The 18,215-nt window shown below is 42.6% G+C and overlaps 1 protein-coding gene across 14 annotated transcripts in view; it reads right to left on the bottom strand.

Moving 5' to 3' along the window:
• Positions 1 to 365: 365 nt before the first annotated feature.
• Positions 366 to 18,215, bottom strand: part of PCMTD1 (protein-L-isoaspartate (D-aspartate) O-methyltransferase domain containing 1) — a 62,561-nt gene continuing 44,711 nt past the window's right edge. For 13 of the 14 annotated variants that reach the window (XM_036831034.1, XM_036831031.1, XM_036831033.1 and 10 more), the window contains 3 exons: positions 10,884 to 11,055; positions 9,207 to 9,330; positions 366 to 3,392 (listed from right to left, as the gene is read on the bottom strand). In XM_036831034.1, coding sequence (XP_036686929.1) covers positions 3,028 to 3,392; positions 9,207 to 9,330; positions 10,884 to 10,937 — 543 coding nt within the window. In that variant the 5' untranslated portion in view covers positions 10,938 to 11,055 and the 3' untranslated portion in view covers positions 366 to 3,027. Of the gene's footprint in view, positions 3,393 to 9,206; positions 9,331 to 10,883; positions 11,056 to 15,665; positions 15,687 to 18,215 lie in introns of those variants that run through there. The other variant, XM_036831038.1, reaches the window with a different exon arrangement.

The raw sequence follows: 18,215 nt of genomic DNA, 5'->3' as shown, positions 1-18,215 counted from the left end.
AGCCAGGTGTGATCGCCACAAACGGGCACCCTGAGAGGGGGGTTAAGATGAGCTGGGAAGAGGGGCACACACAGGTAACGGTAGTGCTAGCGGTCAAGCTTCATGGTTCGTACTCACATGTACTTACATGAACACTCAGGCATTCCTTGGACTTTCCATGCATCTTATAAATATCCTTCGTATCTACTTGAATAGTTCATAAAAATAAATTTTTAAAAACCCTACACCCTTCAGAGGTGGCAAGAGTCAAAAGGAAATGAGATGTCCAAATACAGACCATTCTATACCATAATTCAGCATATATCCATAGGTGTACTGACATTTTCTAAATTTAAAAAGAGAAAAAAGGCAGGCCACTGGAGAACGATGCTTAATTATATGCAACTGTTTATTTAAAATAATTTTCCAAGTTTTCCCATAAATTAACAGGTTTTGCTTCACTTTTGTCCTCTCAAACAGCTAGAAACCAACACTTACACATTCTGTATTTTAACTACTATGTATGCTATTTTAATGACATTTTTCTTTATTAGTACTAGAACCAGATATATCGACCAATAAGCAGTACAGATTTAAATGCTGTTCCTGGCAGTTATGGTGTTGCTGGCAGTTTCTCGGGCTTTATCAGATTCTGGATGCTATTTCAAGCCATCTCCAAGCAGCAATCTGACTGAGGGGGGGGGAGTCGTCGTGCTCCCTCCCTAGGCCTACTTTCTCGCCGCAAAACAAATAATTACCCCACTGTAAAATCCCATGAATACTCTGATCATTTTCAATTACTTCAACTTTATTTGCTACCTCTCCACCTATAAAGCATAATTATCCACACTCAAATATAACATGATTCATTAAAAAATAAACACCCAAAATATTCTTAATCATTCTAATATATTCCCATTAATAGATAAAAGGGCTTTTGCTTAAAATTTCATTTTTTATTTCTACTTCTTTAAAGTCAATAGTAAAGTCACAACTGTGAAATAAATGCATTTAAAAACACAAAAGATACATTTCAATGACAAAAAATAGGCAATGATTATGAAAACCTACTGTACATTTTGCCAAAGCCAACAGAATGAAAGCTGATATGAAAAACTCCATCCTCAAATATATCCTTAACAAAAACGTCCCTCATGAATAGTTAACACCATGATTTAAGAAAACGTTGTGTTTACGTATCTGAACACTTGCCCCAAAAACAACAAACTGGTGGGGGGGCGGCGAGATAAAAATAAGTTTAACTCAAAATTAAACTTCTAAAATGGACACTGATTTCAAAATAAAATGAACATTTCTAACATGACAATTGTATGAAACTATTTTTTTTTTCCTTGATAGAAATGAATGGGGCATTTCTTAACAATAACAGCTTAGTAATCACCTAAGAAAAATTGTGGAGATACCCCCAACGCCCAAGCCCAGTCAATGGTAAAAAACAAACAGCTTCCACGAAATTATCTTTCACATTACTAAAATATCCTGATTTACCTGGGATAATTCACGCTTAGAATATTTCAAACAGTTGTTTTTAGATGTGTGGAATTACCAGAGCTGAGATTTTTTTAAACCATTCATCTAACGGTTGAATCTTTGCAGAGACATAATAATCCTTCCACTACACATTGAGTGCGTTTCCTCAAGCATACTTGTTCAACAGTTGTTAACAGTGATGCTGGTGGTGGTAAGTGATACTCTCAAATTTTTCCTTTTAAAAAATATATAATCCATGGAACACTAAATAGTAAATATGCTACGCTGTATACTTTCTTAAACAAGGAATGACTCTTCAGGCCCTAGTAGGAAGAAAAGAAACACACTAATAATGGCATTTACCACCTGTTTCACTACTGACATTCAAATAATGAATACAGTAGTATGTGATATTAAGCAAAAAAATGAAAATCACTGTTACTTTACCACAAGAAACAAGAACAAAATAAGAACATGGAAAGAAATTAAATGAGCCCAATGTAGATCCCAAAGATTACACAATGATTCCGAAGTTTCAAAGAAAAGGTCACCTACATATAATTTCTGTGAATACTTTCTATGCTACAAAGATGAATTTCAAAGCAAATGCAGGCTGGCGCAGCCCTACTTGTCAAGGGTGAACCTGCCAATGAACCAGGAGTTCCCTTTGCTAAAGTGCACCCGTGACCAGCCCACTCAGGCCGATTCACCGATGAGCCACCCACAGTCGCGTAGGACAACGGACTCTCTTAAAGCAAATACTTTATACGGTGGGCTAGAGGGAAAACCGTCCTAAATATACTGTCTTCTAAAACTTCAGAGTAAGATAACCTCATCATTGTTAAATACTGAAAATGTAAAGGGTCCACACAAACTAACAGTTGTATTAAGTATATACGTTTTACTTCAATATTCACTTGACGTGCTCCTAAAATCTCTATGAGAGAAGATGTTTTCCCCATGTCTTTTGGCAACAGATTCAAGAGCAAGAGAGCAGTGCTGTTGAACTCCCTGAAAGGAGGCTTTTTAAAGCTACGTTACTCCGTATCTGCATCGTTATTGCACTCATACATTGCCCGGAACAGACCTACAGCAACTCAGCAATAGTGACTGCAACACACAAAGCTTCTGATTTCCTTGTTAGATAAAGGTTTCATGGAGGAAATGCAAATGGCTGCAATTCGAATCAGACTACATATGCTTCACGATTATTTCACCTTATGGAAAATCAATGCTAACCCTCACCACTACTAGTCTGTAAGGAACCAGACGAGGATCTGAAGGACCCAGTCTCGACTACTGTTACATTCCACTCTTGAAGTTGCTCCGAGTTAAAACAGCAATTTTTCCAAGATTTAAAGAAAAATATATTTTATAAAAGGGATTCTTTTTAATCACAGAATACATCATTTTTATTACTAAGACAGAAACAAGTTATACTTTTTCCACTAAAAAGTCACTGTGATGAAAGAAAGAATTCTCTTTTAACCTCTAACAAATGCTACATTTTCAAGACTAAAGGAATTATCAGTAGGCATTCTTTCTTCTTGCTCTAAGTTATTTTTCCCGAAAATACGTCAAGTAAGCTTTCAGAGACTCGGGCAGGGGGAGCCTCATGATCTTCTCCCGCAGCAGGTTCTGGGGCGGCTCCTCCAGCTTCTGGGTTTCGCCGCGCTCTCTCTCCTCCCCCTCTTCATCTTCCTCCATCTTCTCATCCTCCTCACTGTCTAGAGGCTGAGGAATGAGCTGATTCCCCACAAAGACGTAAGTGTTAATCCTCTGCTTGACCCTCTTCCTCTTCCTTTTGGGCGGAGCCCTCTGAGAAATCCCCTTGGCCTGCATCTCATCATTTATGAAATTTCTAAGTGTGCGTCGAATGTAAATACGAGCCAAGTCCTGCAGATTCCTGACAGCACAGGGGGCTAAAAACACATGAAAAACATAAAAAGTAAAACGTTATACACTGTTCACTTCTTAGTGAATGTTAGAAGACAGAGACATAAAAAACTGTGACTTGCATCTGACACAGATTTTAGGAAGGGCGCTTACTACGTGCCAGACCACCGCGGTACTGAGGACGGCGGACAGCACCGGGGTCTGTGTGTATAGACGTGTGCGCGTCCCCAGGTATGAGCATAAACCCTCTCGGGAAGGATAAATAACTTACAACAGCTGGAGCACATGTGAATCAAGTAGTGAGGGGACAAGAATAGAAGAGATTTTACCCTACACATTCTCTGTACTTTCTGATGTCGAAAAGCATGTGAAGGACCTATTTAAAAACCTCAAATGAAGGCACTGTTTGAACAGCTGCCTCGGTCTGAGCTCTAAACTATTACACACATGCACACGCAGTTTCCATCTTTCTGTAAATCAACAGGCAGAACTGGTTCAGAGGGAAAGGGCCACCAGAAATCATGCCGCAACACTTCAACAGCCCCCAAACACCACAGATCTAAGTTACTGACGCTCGCTTCTATCAAGCGCACAGGCAGAGTCGGAACAGGCCCTGTCTGCTTCACTCCCGCCCCCCGCCGACGCGCAGATGTTAAGACCTAGAGCCACACGCCCCTCCTGGTGGCCTCCTCCAGTGCTTTGCACCCAGACAGAGAAAATTCTCAGGTCCCCACCTGAAATTCCTTTTTCCTAGTTTCCACCCTTGTGGGAATAAAACCCTTATCAAGGATTCTTCTCAAATACCTAGCAAAGCACAGCCCTCCTCAGTTCAACAGCACGAGAAAGCCTTCATCACTTTTCCCCTTACTTTTAGTGCTTTTTCTTAGCTACCTCCTTCCAAACCTTCCCGTTATCATGTCAGTTACCCAAATGTGTATGTGGTCGGTCTTTGCCCTCAACTGTGAGCTCTTGCGGGTGGGAGGTAGGAAGGAGGCCTGGGGCCCTACCTCATCCTCCCCCATAGGGCCTGCAGGTATACATCCTGTCCTGTGTGCTCCCCTCCTGCCCTAGTGCCCGGGGCTCTGCCCAGTCACAAGCTGGGCACAGCCTGCAGCGGGAGATGTGGTTTTTCATAAAACTCCAGGCAGGAGGCATTTTAGACCAATTCGAAGATCCCTTAGCACATACTTCCTGGCCTGCTACAAAACCTTGTCTTCAGACTCTCTACTGAAACCCAAAATGGAAAGGAATTCGAAGAGCCGTGTCGGGCAGGTTCAGCTGGACCGTCTATCCTGCCGTCTGCACCTGCCCCCAAGCATGCGGGGAAACTGGAACAACCTGTAACAACTCTGCCAGCAGCCAGCTGTGTGAGCACGCAACAGACCGAAACGAAGAGAGCCCCTGCTCTTACAGAGCGCATACGTCTGGGGAGCGGCAGATAAGCAAGTACGGAACCAACCACCAACGACGTAGCAAGTAACGTGGGGGCGAGGCTGCTCCCGGCTGGGTGGCCCTTGCGGTGTCCCCGAGGAAGTCACGACTGCGCTTGCATCCACGTGGCAGCAGGAGGCCAGCCCGCGAGCGCCTTGGGCGGAGGCAGGTGGGCAGGCAGCGCGGGGCAAGCGTGGAGCAGCAGGGCGCGGGGCGGGGCCTCGTCGTGGTCTGGGAGGCCACGCCACCAGCAACCGCAGGGTTCTAGAGAGGCAGGGTCGTAACGGATGACGAGGACGGCCCGGCCCCTCTGTGGGGTGGCGGCTGGCAGGGGAAGGAGCGGGGGGCCGCCGGACGTGCCGGGGCCTGCGTGAGAGGGGACCACGCTGGGGCGGAGAGAGGGGACAAGGCTGAGTCCTGAAGACAGGACGGACCGGGACGGGACGCGGAGAGGCTCTGGCCCAGCGGCGAGGCGGATGCTAACGCTGGTTACCGACGTGACAGAGAAAGAACAGCTCGGGGAGGAGAAGATAAAGGTTTGCTTTGCTCGTGCTGCGTGTCCTAAATGGAGGCCTGGGCGCTCCCGCCACCCCGTGCACCTTTCAACGTGGCAGCGGGTCAGCGCCGGGCGAGGCAAGCGGGGAGGGGCCGGCAAGGTGCTCGGGGCCCCAGAGGCCACGCCACGTGCCGGCCCTTTGCAGCCGCGGCAGTCCCGCCAGCGCCGGGCTCAGGGCAGGGCCAGGACGTCAGCCCCAAAGGCCAGGACGCCCCCACGGGGGGCGCCGGCGGGAGGGAGGCCGGAGGTCAGGGGCTCACTGCAGGAAGCGGGGAAGAGAACCACCGGGGAAGAGCTTCAGAAGCTGCGAAGAAGAGAAGGAATAACGTAGTCCCTGTGGGTGCGACCCACCCGCACCCCGGGCGCTCTCCCAGCACCTTCACCGTCCTCCCCCCCTCCCCACCGGCACTGCCGGCTGCTCCAGCTACACGACACGATCACCACGACGACTGCCAGGGCAGCCCGACTTCAAAGGCACCAACCGGACCCGGAGTGCAGAAGGATTCAGACCCAAAGGCACCAACCGGACCCGGAGTGCAGAAGGATTCAGACCCGGCTTCAGTCGCTCCTAACACTCACAGGTCCTAAAGCAGCACCCACAAGAGCCTCATTCAAACGTTTTTCTGATAATAGGAAAACTTTCAGGCGATTCTCAGCCCTCCTTCTTCAAAACTCCCAGCATTTCCTGTACTCCAACCCTCCTGTTCCTAATGCTTGCAGTCACGAGAAGGATCCAATGCAGCAGGCAACACGGGTCCTGACTGCTGTAAAACTTTACTGTGAATTGAAGCTTTCAGGCCAGAACTACAATGAAGGTTATCTCTAACACACACACATGTCAGCTCTATTTGTTTCCCAAAACGTGGTCTCTACGTAGATTTTATAGGAACCTAGCAGTCAGCACTTTCATTTTTATTTAAGTAAGACTGAAAAGGGCACTGGATTTAGGTCAAACCCCATTTTTAACCTACAAAACCGCAACTTCGTATGGCTCAGCGTGGTGCAGTTCCACAGTTCATGAAATCTCCTGACCTCTGTGATGCTGAGATTTGTAAGAAGAAATGTACATTTGGCTTCCCCTTCCTGACACAGAGCTCCTAAAGCACGTGGAATGTCCTAAGTGATGAGAGCATCAAAGTGAAAAGCAGTGCCTTTCAGTGCTCACAAGAAGCTCCTTTCAACCACACGTGAGTTGACGTTACGGGGGTGACTTTCAGTAAGCCCTTCAAGGTGCTAGGCTGGCTGTCGGGGGCACCAACCATGGGATTAGAGAACTGGAACTTTCAGGCTACCCCTCCAGAGACGGGAAAGGGGCTAGAGGTTGAGTTAATCACCGAGAGTCGATGATTTAATCAATCGAACCTCCATAGAAGCCCCTAATGGAAAGGGGTCAGAGAGCTTCTGGGCTGGTGAACAGCTGGAGGTGCTGGCAGGGTGGTGCGCGCAGAGAGGGCGTGGAGGTCCGCACCCTCCCCACACACCTCGCCCTGGGCATCACTCCCATCCAGCTGTTCCCCAGTTAATCTAATGAGTAATCTGTTCTCCTGCATTCTGGGAGCCGCTCCAGCAAATTATCGAACTCTAGGAGGGGTCATGGGAGCCTGATTCATAAGCAGCCTGTGAGAAGCTGGAGGAGGACAGAGCCTGTAGCCTGCGGGGTCTGCGCTAGCACCGGCAAGCGCCGGAACTGCGCCAGACCACAGTACAGCTCGTTAGGTGTCCGCAGAGGACTGCAGGATTGCTCAGGGAGGAGAACCCACGGGTCCGGATGACAGGAGGATTCGGTAGGTGGTGTATAAAGGAAACAGAGTTTTCCTTTAGTTGGTGTAGAGTTTTTTCCTTCACCCCTTCTAAAGGGCCTGCCGTGAAATTTATTTTTAGAATGTCTTATACATTCTAAAAGAATGTATAAGACATTCTAAAAAGAAAGAAAGAAAGAAAAAGAAATATGACTTTAAGTTGAATAAAAATTTATGATGGACCTGAGGAAAAGTTGTAAATACATTTTAGTAACTGTTTATATGAGCAATTTCATAGCTACAAAATACATTTGGCAAAGGATTTGCACGTGTATTTTTTAGTTTTTTTGTGCTAACATTCTTTCATGTTTTTATTCCCTATAATTAATGAAATAATGTTCTCTACACAGAAACCTATTTTAACTTATTTTAACAGAAAAGCAAACGTGTTCTTATTCTCCACACATCCTATTCCATTTCAATTCCTAGTTACCTGGTCCCCAAGTCCACCTCTCCACTGGTAAGAACTTGAGCAGGGGAAACGGGTGTAATTTACTGACCTTCCCAAAATCCCAACACTATTCTTTACTAAGCCATTATTACCTGCTAAGCACTTTATAAACACTACTTTATTTAATTCTCAAAACCACCCCAGGGCTTCCCTGGTGGCGCAGTGGTTAAGAATCCGCCTGCCAATGCAGGGGACATGGGTTCAAGCCCTGGTCTGGCAAGATCCCACATGCTGCGGAGCAACTAAGCCCGTGCCTGCAACTACTGAGCCTGTGCTCCAGAGCCCGCGAGCCACAACTACTAAGGCCACACGCTACAACTACTGAAGCCCACACACCTAGAGCCCGTGCTCTGCAACAAAGAGAAGCCACCGCCATGAGAAGCCCGCACACCGCACGGAAGAGTAGCCCCCGCTCGCCGGAACTAGAGAAAGCCCGCGCGCAGCAACGAAGACCCAACGCAGCCAAAAGTAAATAAATAAAGTAAATAAATTAAAAAAAAAAAAAAAAACACCCCCAAACGCCACAAAACCACATGGGTTGCAAGAGGGTAAAATAACCCTGAAAATAAAATGAAATCTCTCCCAGGTTCCTATGAAATAAATTCATTTAAAAAGCAGGCTAAACCCAGAAGTCTACTATGGTAAAGTTCTAAAGCTCATTTCTGGCGAAGAACCTTACTTATTGGTTTCCAAAGCCATGATTCTCGCTGGGCCGACCACCGCCGCGCTCACCGTTCTTCCTCGGGGTCTCAGCAGCCCTCAGGGCGCTCCGCGCTCCCGCCTCCTCCAAAGCCTGGTTTCGCACAGCACACGCTGCTGTCCTCCCCCTTCTCGGCCCTGCCTCTGCTCGCGGCCCAGCTCTGATCTGCTGGGTCACAGGCCCGGGCCCAGCGCCTCCCCCCAGGCTCCTCACCCGTCCTCACGGCGCGCGCAGCAGGGTGACACCCGCATGCCCACCTAACAGGAAACTCAAGCACAGCCAAAATAAAAGTCTCTGATCTTCCTACACCGATTTCCAAGCTATTCACCCTCAGTCCTCAACAGCAGTAAATGGTACCATCACTCAGTGAGGGGCTCAGGGTAACACTTTAGAGCCCTCTTTTTCCTCCACCATTTTCCTACCTTCAAACAACTCCACCCCCATCAACACTGACTCTCTCCTTGAGGACAAGGAAAGTCTCCATCAGCTATCCTCTGCAGCCCAGCCGAGGAGCTTCAGCGACCCTGAAAGTTATTGCTGGTCTTGGAACGAGCAAGCTCTTTTCAGCCTAAAGAAAGGCTTCTGTGTTTGCTGTCCCTCTGTATGGAAAATGATGCCAACAAATTTACCATAATTAATAAATTCGCAACTGTAAGTAATAAATTCATCTTTTCGTTTGACCTGCCCCTTCTTTTCATGCCTCCGTGAAGGCAGCTAACAGGGTCTGGTGCAAGGTAGGCGCTTTATCCAAAAAAAAAACAACAAAAAAACAAATAAATCCATGGAATATATTACTGCATTATTTACTTAACTCTTCATAATTAACACAGTCCATTAATCCCAAGCACAGCTGTTGAACAACATAAGCCACAGTCCAGTCAGAAAGGACCAGCGGTTACTTACGGAGGCCCACAGAATCTGGTTTGCCATTGTCATTCTTGCTCGGCTGCACAAGTGGGGCAAATGACACAGCAAGGATGTTTTTACTTTCCCAAGTGTTCTGTCCAGTTCGCATAATTTGTGTTAACTATTTAGAGGGGGAAAAGGAATAGAACGGCTTAATCTTGGAAGTGTGATCACCTTACAGTCACAATTTAGTTTTAACAGAATAACAGCAGTGATTGCTATATAATCACTTGTATCTGAATGCAACCAAATTACTTTCGTTTAAATATTTACCATAAAATGATACAGGAGGAATCACAAATACTTGCTGTTCAAGACAGACACTTGAGTGCAAACGGCATGACTCCGCAGGTTGTATCTGGGGTCTGAGGGCTTCTAGGGGTACTCTTCCAACCCACACCTGCCACTGGCCCCCAGAACACATGTCTCACACAGCTTCAGTTGTTTGGTTAAAGTGTTGTATTAGTAAAAACACGTTTGCATTACTGTACCAACGAATCAACTTCATGATCTTCCATGGTGGTTATAAAATTCAGATTCTAATTCTAATCCCAACTTGACATTTCATACATAAATGTAATTAGTCACAAGGGGATTAGAAGTTTTACCCACTCAGCAAATACCCACCATCAGTTCTTGAGAAAAAATATGAGCTCAGTACATGACTGAAGGAAGATGAATTAGTATCTTCAATTTACATTATAGAAATCAGCCTATTATATTTTACATTAGTACAATAGTATATAATAAATATTCAATAAAATACCAATGGGAAACCATATTTTAAATGTTTAAAAACGTCTCTTTAAAGGAAAACAGAAAAAGATGATTAATCTGGGAGTCTCAACTCCGGAAGCATTCAAGTAACAACAGTTTTCCAAGAATGTGTTTTAATGAATGCTTTATATTCTGTCTTTTTAATAACTGACAAACACAGTACGTGGTGATGGTGAAATCCTCTGACCTGCAAATCACATGTGCGAACTTAGGGGACCCTCAGATATACAAACTCCAAAACGACCACACTACGTCCCAGTCATCTTGGGCAATCTATCTTCTACTTACAAACCACAAGGTGTTTTAAAAATCTCAGATGTAGGTTAATATGAATATAAAAGATATTTTTTGAAATGTATATTTATAAAATTTCAAAGTAAAAGAGCCACCCATTTTCTGAATAAATTAGTATTTCATACACTTATCATACCTAATAATTCCAAACCAAAGGCAGACAGTAGGTGAAAAATACTTTCAAATGCGTCTACGTATACTAAAAGAAGATCCAAAAATTTACTCGTGTCTGGAATGGAGTTAAAGCAGTTCAAACCAAACCCCAAACAGGATTTCCTTTTCGCATGTTCAGCCAGAAGCAGTTACCACATTCAGCGGCACCCCCTCCCCTCACCCCGGCGAGGACGCCGAAGGGGGAGCTGCAAGGCAAACACCAGGCGGGCGCGGCTCGGCACGGCTCTCCTAACCCTAGCTGACGGGTCGTTTCCGCACCTGCCTTGGTTAATAGTCAAGAGCCCGTCTCAGTGTTTTCCTCTAGAGACAGATCTGGGAAGAGTATTTGTTTCTTCCTTAAGACTTACAGGGTACCTTTCACTGAGGCGACACTGCCCGTCTTACACTAAGTGCGTTTCCCACGTCTAGCGAGAGGACGGCGGCGGCTACCTGGTCTTCTATAGGCATCACGAGGATGCCCCCGACCTTCAGCAGGATCTTCATGTAGTGCTCATGGTCCTTCTGCACTCCAGCCCCACAGTAGACCCGATCATACTGATGGCTGTCGGACGCTATCTGCAGACAATTACCAACCACAAATGCAGGTTCACAGAACTCGAATCTATACGGGAAACAGACAGTATTTTAGCTCATTAAGCAAAAGCTCAGATCTAAACAAATTAACACAGTCCAGCTTCTTGAAACAGTGAAGTTACCAAATTAATGGTAAGGATAAAATATTATAAAATTTGATTGAAATATCAGATTTATGAAGTTTAACACTGATCAAATATTGTTTTATTATCAGTGAGGCAGTGTACATTTTTTCAAAACATTAACCTTTTTTTTTGCCACACTGAAACCTTACTTAAGGCTTAAAAGGTGAATATAGTGAAAAGCCATCACAACACCAATCTTGTGATGCTCACAAAGGACATACAATAAGGATGAGAATTCCAAGGGTCCAACAAAAGAGAAAAGGCTTCACTCCCCCCGCTCCTTCCAAAAGAAGCTGGGGGCCAGTGGACATGGAAGGGCTTGTGCACTCTCCATTGCAGGCTTCTTGCTGCGGTTAACAGCGGCAAAGCTGGTCAGGAAAAGACACCGGTGCCCTTACCCTATGCTCTTGCAACCACTAAAGAGTAGGGAGATTTTCCTAACACATTTTGGCAGAACTATGTTACAGGGTTGGAAAAGAGAGCAGAATGAAGTGTTTTTTGGCCCCCCGTGATCTCCCTACACAACAAAAGAAGAGAGATGGATGGTTTCAAAGCAAAGGCATCTTATCCAGGCCGCCTGTTCCTGGTTACGGTGTTGATTCATTGTATACAGAGTTATGCTTTTACAAACTATCCTATTTAGACTTCTACTTTATTCCTTAAGTTCTGGCAAATCTGAAAACAGTCTCTAGAATACATAATTAAAAGCCTAATGCACTAATAAAACACGTACGGTAATTTTTTTAAATTAGTTCATGAAATAGCCTTTCACTTTTAAGCTGATGGATGTTAAGTTGACCACACAGCAAAATCAGGGTATCATTTGAGGATGAAATAATTTACATTAAAAGTTTCGGCCTGCAGTGAAAAATGACTGTGAATCATAATCATTTTTATTTTGTAGAACGTATCCTGTCCTTTGGTAATTAACAGACTTATTACGCAGTAAGTTCCCATTAGAAGTCACTGAAGTACAGACACACTCTGGTCATCGATATTTAAAGGAGACTTTCGCAGCATGACGCTGTCCTCGACTTCCCGTCCGCTTGGTGGAGGGGCTGGGGGCGCGAGGGGCGGTGTAGAGCCTGCGGCCTCCTCTCCACACGGGGCTCCACACGGGGCCGGCCCGCGCCGCCGCTCCTTCTGCGCACCTGCGCCCCGGTGCTCACGCTTCCTGGCTCTCCCCTCCCTCCAGCGCTTCCCGCACCGCACGCTGCTCAGCACAGGTCCGCGCCCCTTAGAGGGCCATGTGGGGCTCCTTGCGCTTCTGCCTGGACGTCCCCCCTTCCAGACTCACTCCCTGGCTCTGCCCCCGACCCCACACACACTGCGCTGCGGCCACAGGTTGAATTACTGGCTTCTCATCACTTAGAGGAAATATTACAAAGTGTCTCCTGCATCTGTGTCTGTGCCGTTCCTTTGACTGAAAGGCCACCCCCTCTCTTCTTGATAAACGCCTAGCATCACTTGGAGACACAGTTCAAATATGAGCTACACAACGAAATCTTACCCAACTCCTTAATAGGATCTCATTCTTTCTACTTGCATAATACACACAAAAGTGTAAACTTACCTATGTAATGGACAATGTTTAATTTCTCTTACACTCAACACAACCTAGGACTGTCTAAAATATGGCTTTCAAATAACTAAATAATGTGGATCACGTGGTTTAATCATCCCACCAAACTCACAGTAAGCATCCTTTAAGAAGAAAAACGACCAGTATTTTCAATCTAAAAATCCTCATTCTTATAAAAATTCATTTTAAATAACTTAATTTTATAATAACTTAAGCCAGTCTTAAAATTTTCAGGATGAACGTGAGCAGGGAATTCAAATTTAAAAATCGGAATTATTAAACCTCTTTTACCGTTAAGTCTGTTAAATCAACTTAAAAATATGCTTATAGTTTAAAAGTTTCCTACTAGTTAAAAACACATGATCGCTCACAGAACTATTATCTAGGAAAACACAATTACAAGTGAACAACCTACAGTGAAAACCACTTCTCACATTCGTGACATTTTTCTATACTCTCATCCCAGCAAAATGAATTAGAAAGAATTTAGTGTCTGATTCTAAAATCAAATGTGTGACTCTGGCCAAGTGGCCTGACACTAGTGATTAGGACAATTCATTCCAAATACTGTTTGTGGAGCACCAGTTGTGTGTCAAGACTGGAAATACAATGGGAAACACTCATGCCTACATCTAGTGGAAGAGACAACCATCTCAGTAATTAAAGATTAATTTACAAGTGTGATAAATGCTCTAAAGGTATACGACTCCACAAATAAGACTGAGGATGCAAGGAAACGGACAGCCCTGGGGAGTGAGAGAAAGGCTCCCTGAGAAATGGTTAAGCCGTGATCTGAAAGGTGAGACAGGACAATCAAACCACACTATCCGAGAAGGTGGCCACTAGCCACATGTGGATAAGAGCCCCTAAAATGTGGCTCATCCACACTGAGATGCGCTGAAAGGATAAAAATCACACAAGATCTCAAATATTCAGTATGAAAATGTAAAATATCTCAGTATTTCTTTTATATGCATGTGTGTGTATATGTGTGTGTATACATGTGTATGTGTGTGTGTATGTGTATATGTGTATGTGTGTATGTGTGTGTGTATACTTCAACAGCCGCATAAACTGAAAACACCGAACAACTACCCTTCTAACTTTATCACCTGTAAACAAGAGCTTCAAATATTTTCCTTAACACAAACTTCCCTTTGGAATATTCTCCTGGTTTTCCTGATATCTCTTTGAACACTTCCTCTGAATTTTAATTGTATCTCCATCACCTATTACAGGCCTCAAAAAACATTTACTAAGTAGGTGAAAAACATAAGAAACATAATTGTTTTGTCAGCTGTTCCACCTACCAACTTTGAATGTGAACCCAAACTTGACAAATTAAATATGTTAATCACAAGAACCCCAGGACTAGAAGAGAAACCTGCACAGAAACAGTTACAGAAAAAATATGTGCCCACGGCACCTTCTACATCACTATGATGGTTCTTGTTTTACTAAACTGGATAACTATAAATAACTGTAGCTTCATGTTACAAAATACAGGATGTTTTCCCCAAGTGCCAAAAAAAAAGCAAAACTCAAACAGTAAAAAAAAAACAAAACAAACCCTTTTGCCTTTAATGAATAAACCAAACCAACTGTCCTCTAACTGAAAGGTACTTTTTAGGGGCCTTTCTGAAGATCTCAAATAAGCCACCTTATTCTAGGAAAGAAAGTCTTTTCCCTTGTAATGCAGATCTGAACAAGTATATCTGCCTCCACTTAGCGAATATTACAAAGAATCATTATAGAGAAAAATTAGACCTCTAAATTTATAAATAATTTCTACTAATGCAAATGGACCATATACCTCTAACAAATGCATATGGGGTCTTTACACTTTCATTTTACATACCAAATTAATTTTCTTTACCAGCATACTCAAATTTTAAAGTTTAACTGAACTTGAGACAACATTCCAAAAAGAGTAGAAGGATTGGACTATTTCTAGACACAAAATAGTAAAGCTTCAAGGACATATCAGGTAGAAAGGTGAATATTTTTAAATATAGGCACGAAAACACCTAGAACATAGTAACTTACTAGTTATAAGAAACATGTCTAGCAGAGACAGTGTTCCGTCTGGGTACTATTTATTACACTTACAGCTATGACTTCACCTTCTCCACCAATAATTCACGAATCCTTCACATTAGCAAGGAAAAGAAAACAACTCTCAAACTGCCTGTACTTATAACATTTTTTTAAATACACAAATGGGTTATAGATTATCTTTCCTAATAAAGGATTCAGAGATGAGCTTTAGTATTTCTGACTAGGTAGAGGTGAGGATCTTACTTAGACATTTTGTATTCTGATACTGAAATTATGGCTCATTTTTAAAATGGCATCTCATGTAAGTAAATTCATACAAATCCTACTGCTAATAATATTTTTTCAAAAGTCTATGATTAAAATTTTTCAGGCAAATGTTTACGGATGTGCTCATATACGTATGAAGAACAAATGACTGATGTGAGGCATGGGTGACAGTTACCGAGTGGCTAGAGTCAATTACAACTGCTATTAATTCTTCCAGTGTAAAGAAGACAATAAAGACAACAGTTTCCTCCTTCAGCTTTTAACTGGATTCTGAAAGCTGCATCTTCCCTAAGTTCCCACAAACCTCTATAGGCAAAGGACATATTTTTTTTTTTCCAAAGGACATATTTTATAACAAAAATACCATTCTGTATAATCTGGAAGACTGTAGTAATAAACTAACCAGAAGTTTTCACTTTATTATAAAATAGTGCTACATTATTTATAGATTTATACATAAAATCTAGGTTTAAAAATAGTGAAAGAGAAAATCCAAATTCCACCTTTTCACATCAACCACACACAAAATGGAACCTGAGAAGGGAAAAAAAAAAACACAGCAAAACAAAAATAAACAAACAAAAAAAAGAAAGACAAGAGACCTACCAAAAGGAGACTTCCTATGTGGTTATCATTTTAATCCTAAAAGTATGGTTCTTGTGTTCTCTTCCAGTTTTCATACTTGATTTAGGGGAGCTCATTAAAATTTTATGTCTGTTAGTAACATGAAAAGTAGCAATCATTTTTATCCTTTGAAGAAAATTTCCAAAACAAAATTTCCCAGATACAGATATCTTATACTCCTATATCACACCAAATTATACTTGCTAACAATGTAAGTTACCTGTATATAAAAAAAAAAAGTTAAACAGTTCTAAAATGTAATAACTACAAATTCATCCACTTTAGACTTATATTTATTGATTTAAATCTGAAAATCTAATGGCTTTTTAGACTCTTACGTCAAGAGGGAAAATTATTTGACATGCCCTGACTAAAATAAAACGTGCACAGAAAATCACTTGTGGGAAAAGAGAGAGCACAGATAGCTTGGTTTACGACATGAGCGCGTGGCCGAACTAGCACCCGGATTGCAATCACTCACCTCAGCAGTGCTTTTCTTTACAGGTGCATGCTGCGTTATCTTCATCTCAAGACGGACAGACGATTCCATTCACAGCGGGGACCTTGCCAACTTGCCCATATAATTCTTTTGATAAGCTGCTAGGAGACCAAGGTGACCTAGCCTTGCCCTGCAGCTTCCCTCTTAGACGGATAGTCTAGGTCTAGGAGCTGACTGAGAGTAGAAAAAACAACATTCCCCTTCAATACACCGCTGGAGTGGGAGCTGACAGTTTGCACACCTAGTTTATCATGTGCCATAGGATGCTGTCATTGAAATTTCAGACTATTATTCCCGTGGAATAAAGGACTTCAAGGACAAAGGAAAGAATCCTATCTTGTTCTCATACCTCGTCCAAAACAACCTGCCAAATGAATCACAGACACTTCTTTTTCTTAAAACACTTTGTCATAATATACATTTTTGAACTCTAACAGCTAGGACTACTTCATTAAAACAGAACTTCACAACCTTCCACTGGGAAGAAAACCCAAGGAAACGTTCATCTCTTGATCTCCAAGTACAGTTATACCATTCAAAAACTCGTACAACCAAGGATTAAGCTACTGAATTTTAAAAAATTTAAAAAAACAAAGACTTTACCTTTTCAAGTGGTTTCCCTTCCAACTGTATCAAACTCATTTCAGAATAATTCAAGCATTATTTAAAGCACAGTGTTACGAGTAAATACACAGATTTCTCATTGAATAGAGCTTCAGGAGACTCCACAGGACCAAAAACAGTCTCTAAACATTTTATAGGGAATGTGACAGGTACATCGCGTAAAAGTGAGCCTTCGTGTATTTCAACGATAATTTCTTATAAAGTAACTTGGGATAAAAACTATTTTATTTCTGTCAAACAGTATGTTATTCCCAGAATAATTTCTTCTCCTAAAATGTGTTAGAAGCCATCAAACTTTCCCCCATGCTATTTCTAACCGATGTTAAAATACATAACTGGTAGCCCTGATGACTATTTTTAAGCATTTTTCTGTCCCACCATTTGAATGTTTGTCATGATTAAAAACTGTGTTTACAGCCCATAATATCTCTCATAAAACTACCATCTGAACATTATGAATATACCAAAGTGTTCAAGTATCCGAGAACTAGTTTGAAATAATGTTGACTATATATCTATAGACAGCAAAACTACTTCAAGTATGCCATAATTCTCTTAAAGATGAAGCAGGACTGCTCTAGTGATAAACTGATAGAATACAGTATCACTTAATTTTTTCCAACGCAAACTGAAATACGTGGAAAAGGAGCCTATAATTAAAAATAAAATTAGGACACTAGACATTGCCACAAATCAATCACATCTTCTAAAATGCAGACAACTACACTAGCTGTGAAGGTAATTTAAAGTGTGTACCTTGACTGACCCTGAGGGACACACTTCCTCTCCTGCCCATCTCCATCACCCATACCACAGGTAAGTCTCATTAATGAACAGGTAGGTGTGCTTTCTGATAAAAATGCTATAGTGCACGAAACCATGCTAACAGCACTCCCTAAATTCTAATCTGGAAAAAATAAACGATGGAAATAAAAGTGCTGCTTCAACTTTTGTATCTGGGGCCAAGTTGCTAGGCTGTAATTCATTGGCACAGCCTACCCCTGGGAAGAAACACTAGAATAAATCAGTTTTTACATCATCATAGCTAAATCAGAACTAAACAAAAAGACTGGTCTAGCTGAAGTTATGGACTGTCTAACCCCGTTTTCCCATCTGGGAAATGTGGACATCAATATTGCCTCTAGGACTGTGGGTACAGCACTTAGAATGGTACTTGGTACTTAAGGAACAGATAATACACATTACCTGCTGTTATTTTTATCATCTCATTACTGTCTTCAGGACTCACATCATGACTCATTTCTACAACAAACTATGTAGAAACAACAGTCCTCCATTCAAAGAGAATGAAAATCTTCAATTAGTCAGGCTACGCTGCACTCATGTGGCTACTGACAGTAGAGTATTTCCAAAATCAGGTACCGCATCCTTGGAGGGGAGAGGAGACA

The sequence above is a fragment of the Balaenoptera musculus genome, chromosome 17 (genome assembly GCF_009873245.2).
Source record: "Balaenoptera musculus isolate JJ_BM4_2016_0621 chromosome 17, mBalMus1.pri.v3, whole genome shotgun sequence".
NCBI lineage: Eukaryota > Metazoa > Chordata > Mammalia > Artiodactyla > Balaenopteridae > Balaenoptera > Balaenoptera musculus.
Note: the sequence above shows the minus strand (reverse complement) of the source record. Positions and strands in the feature narration are given on the sequence as shown.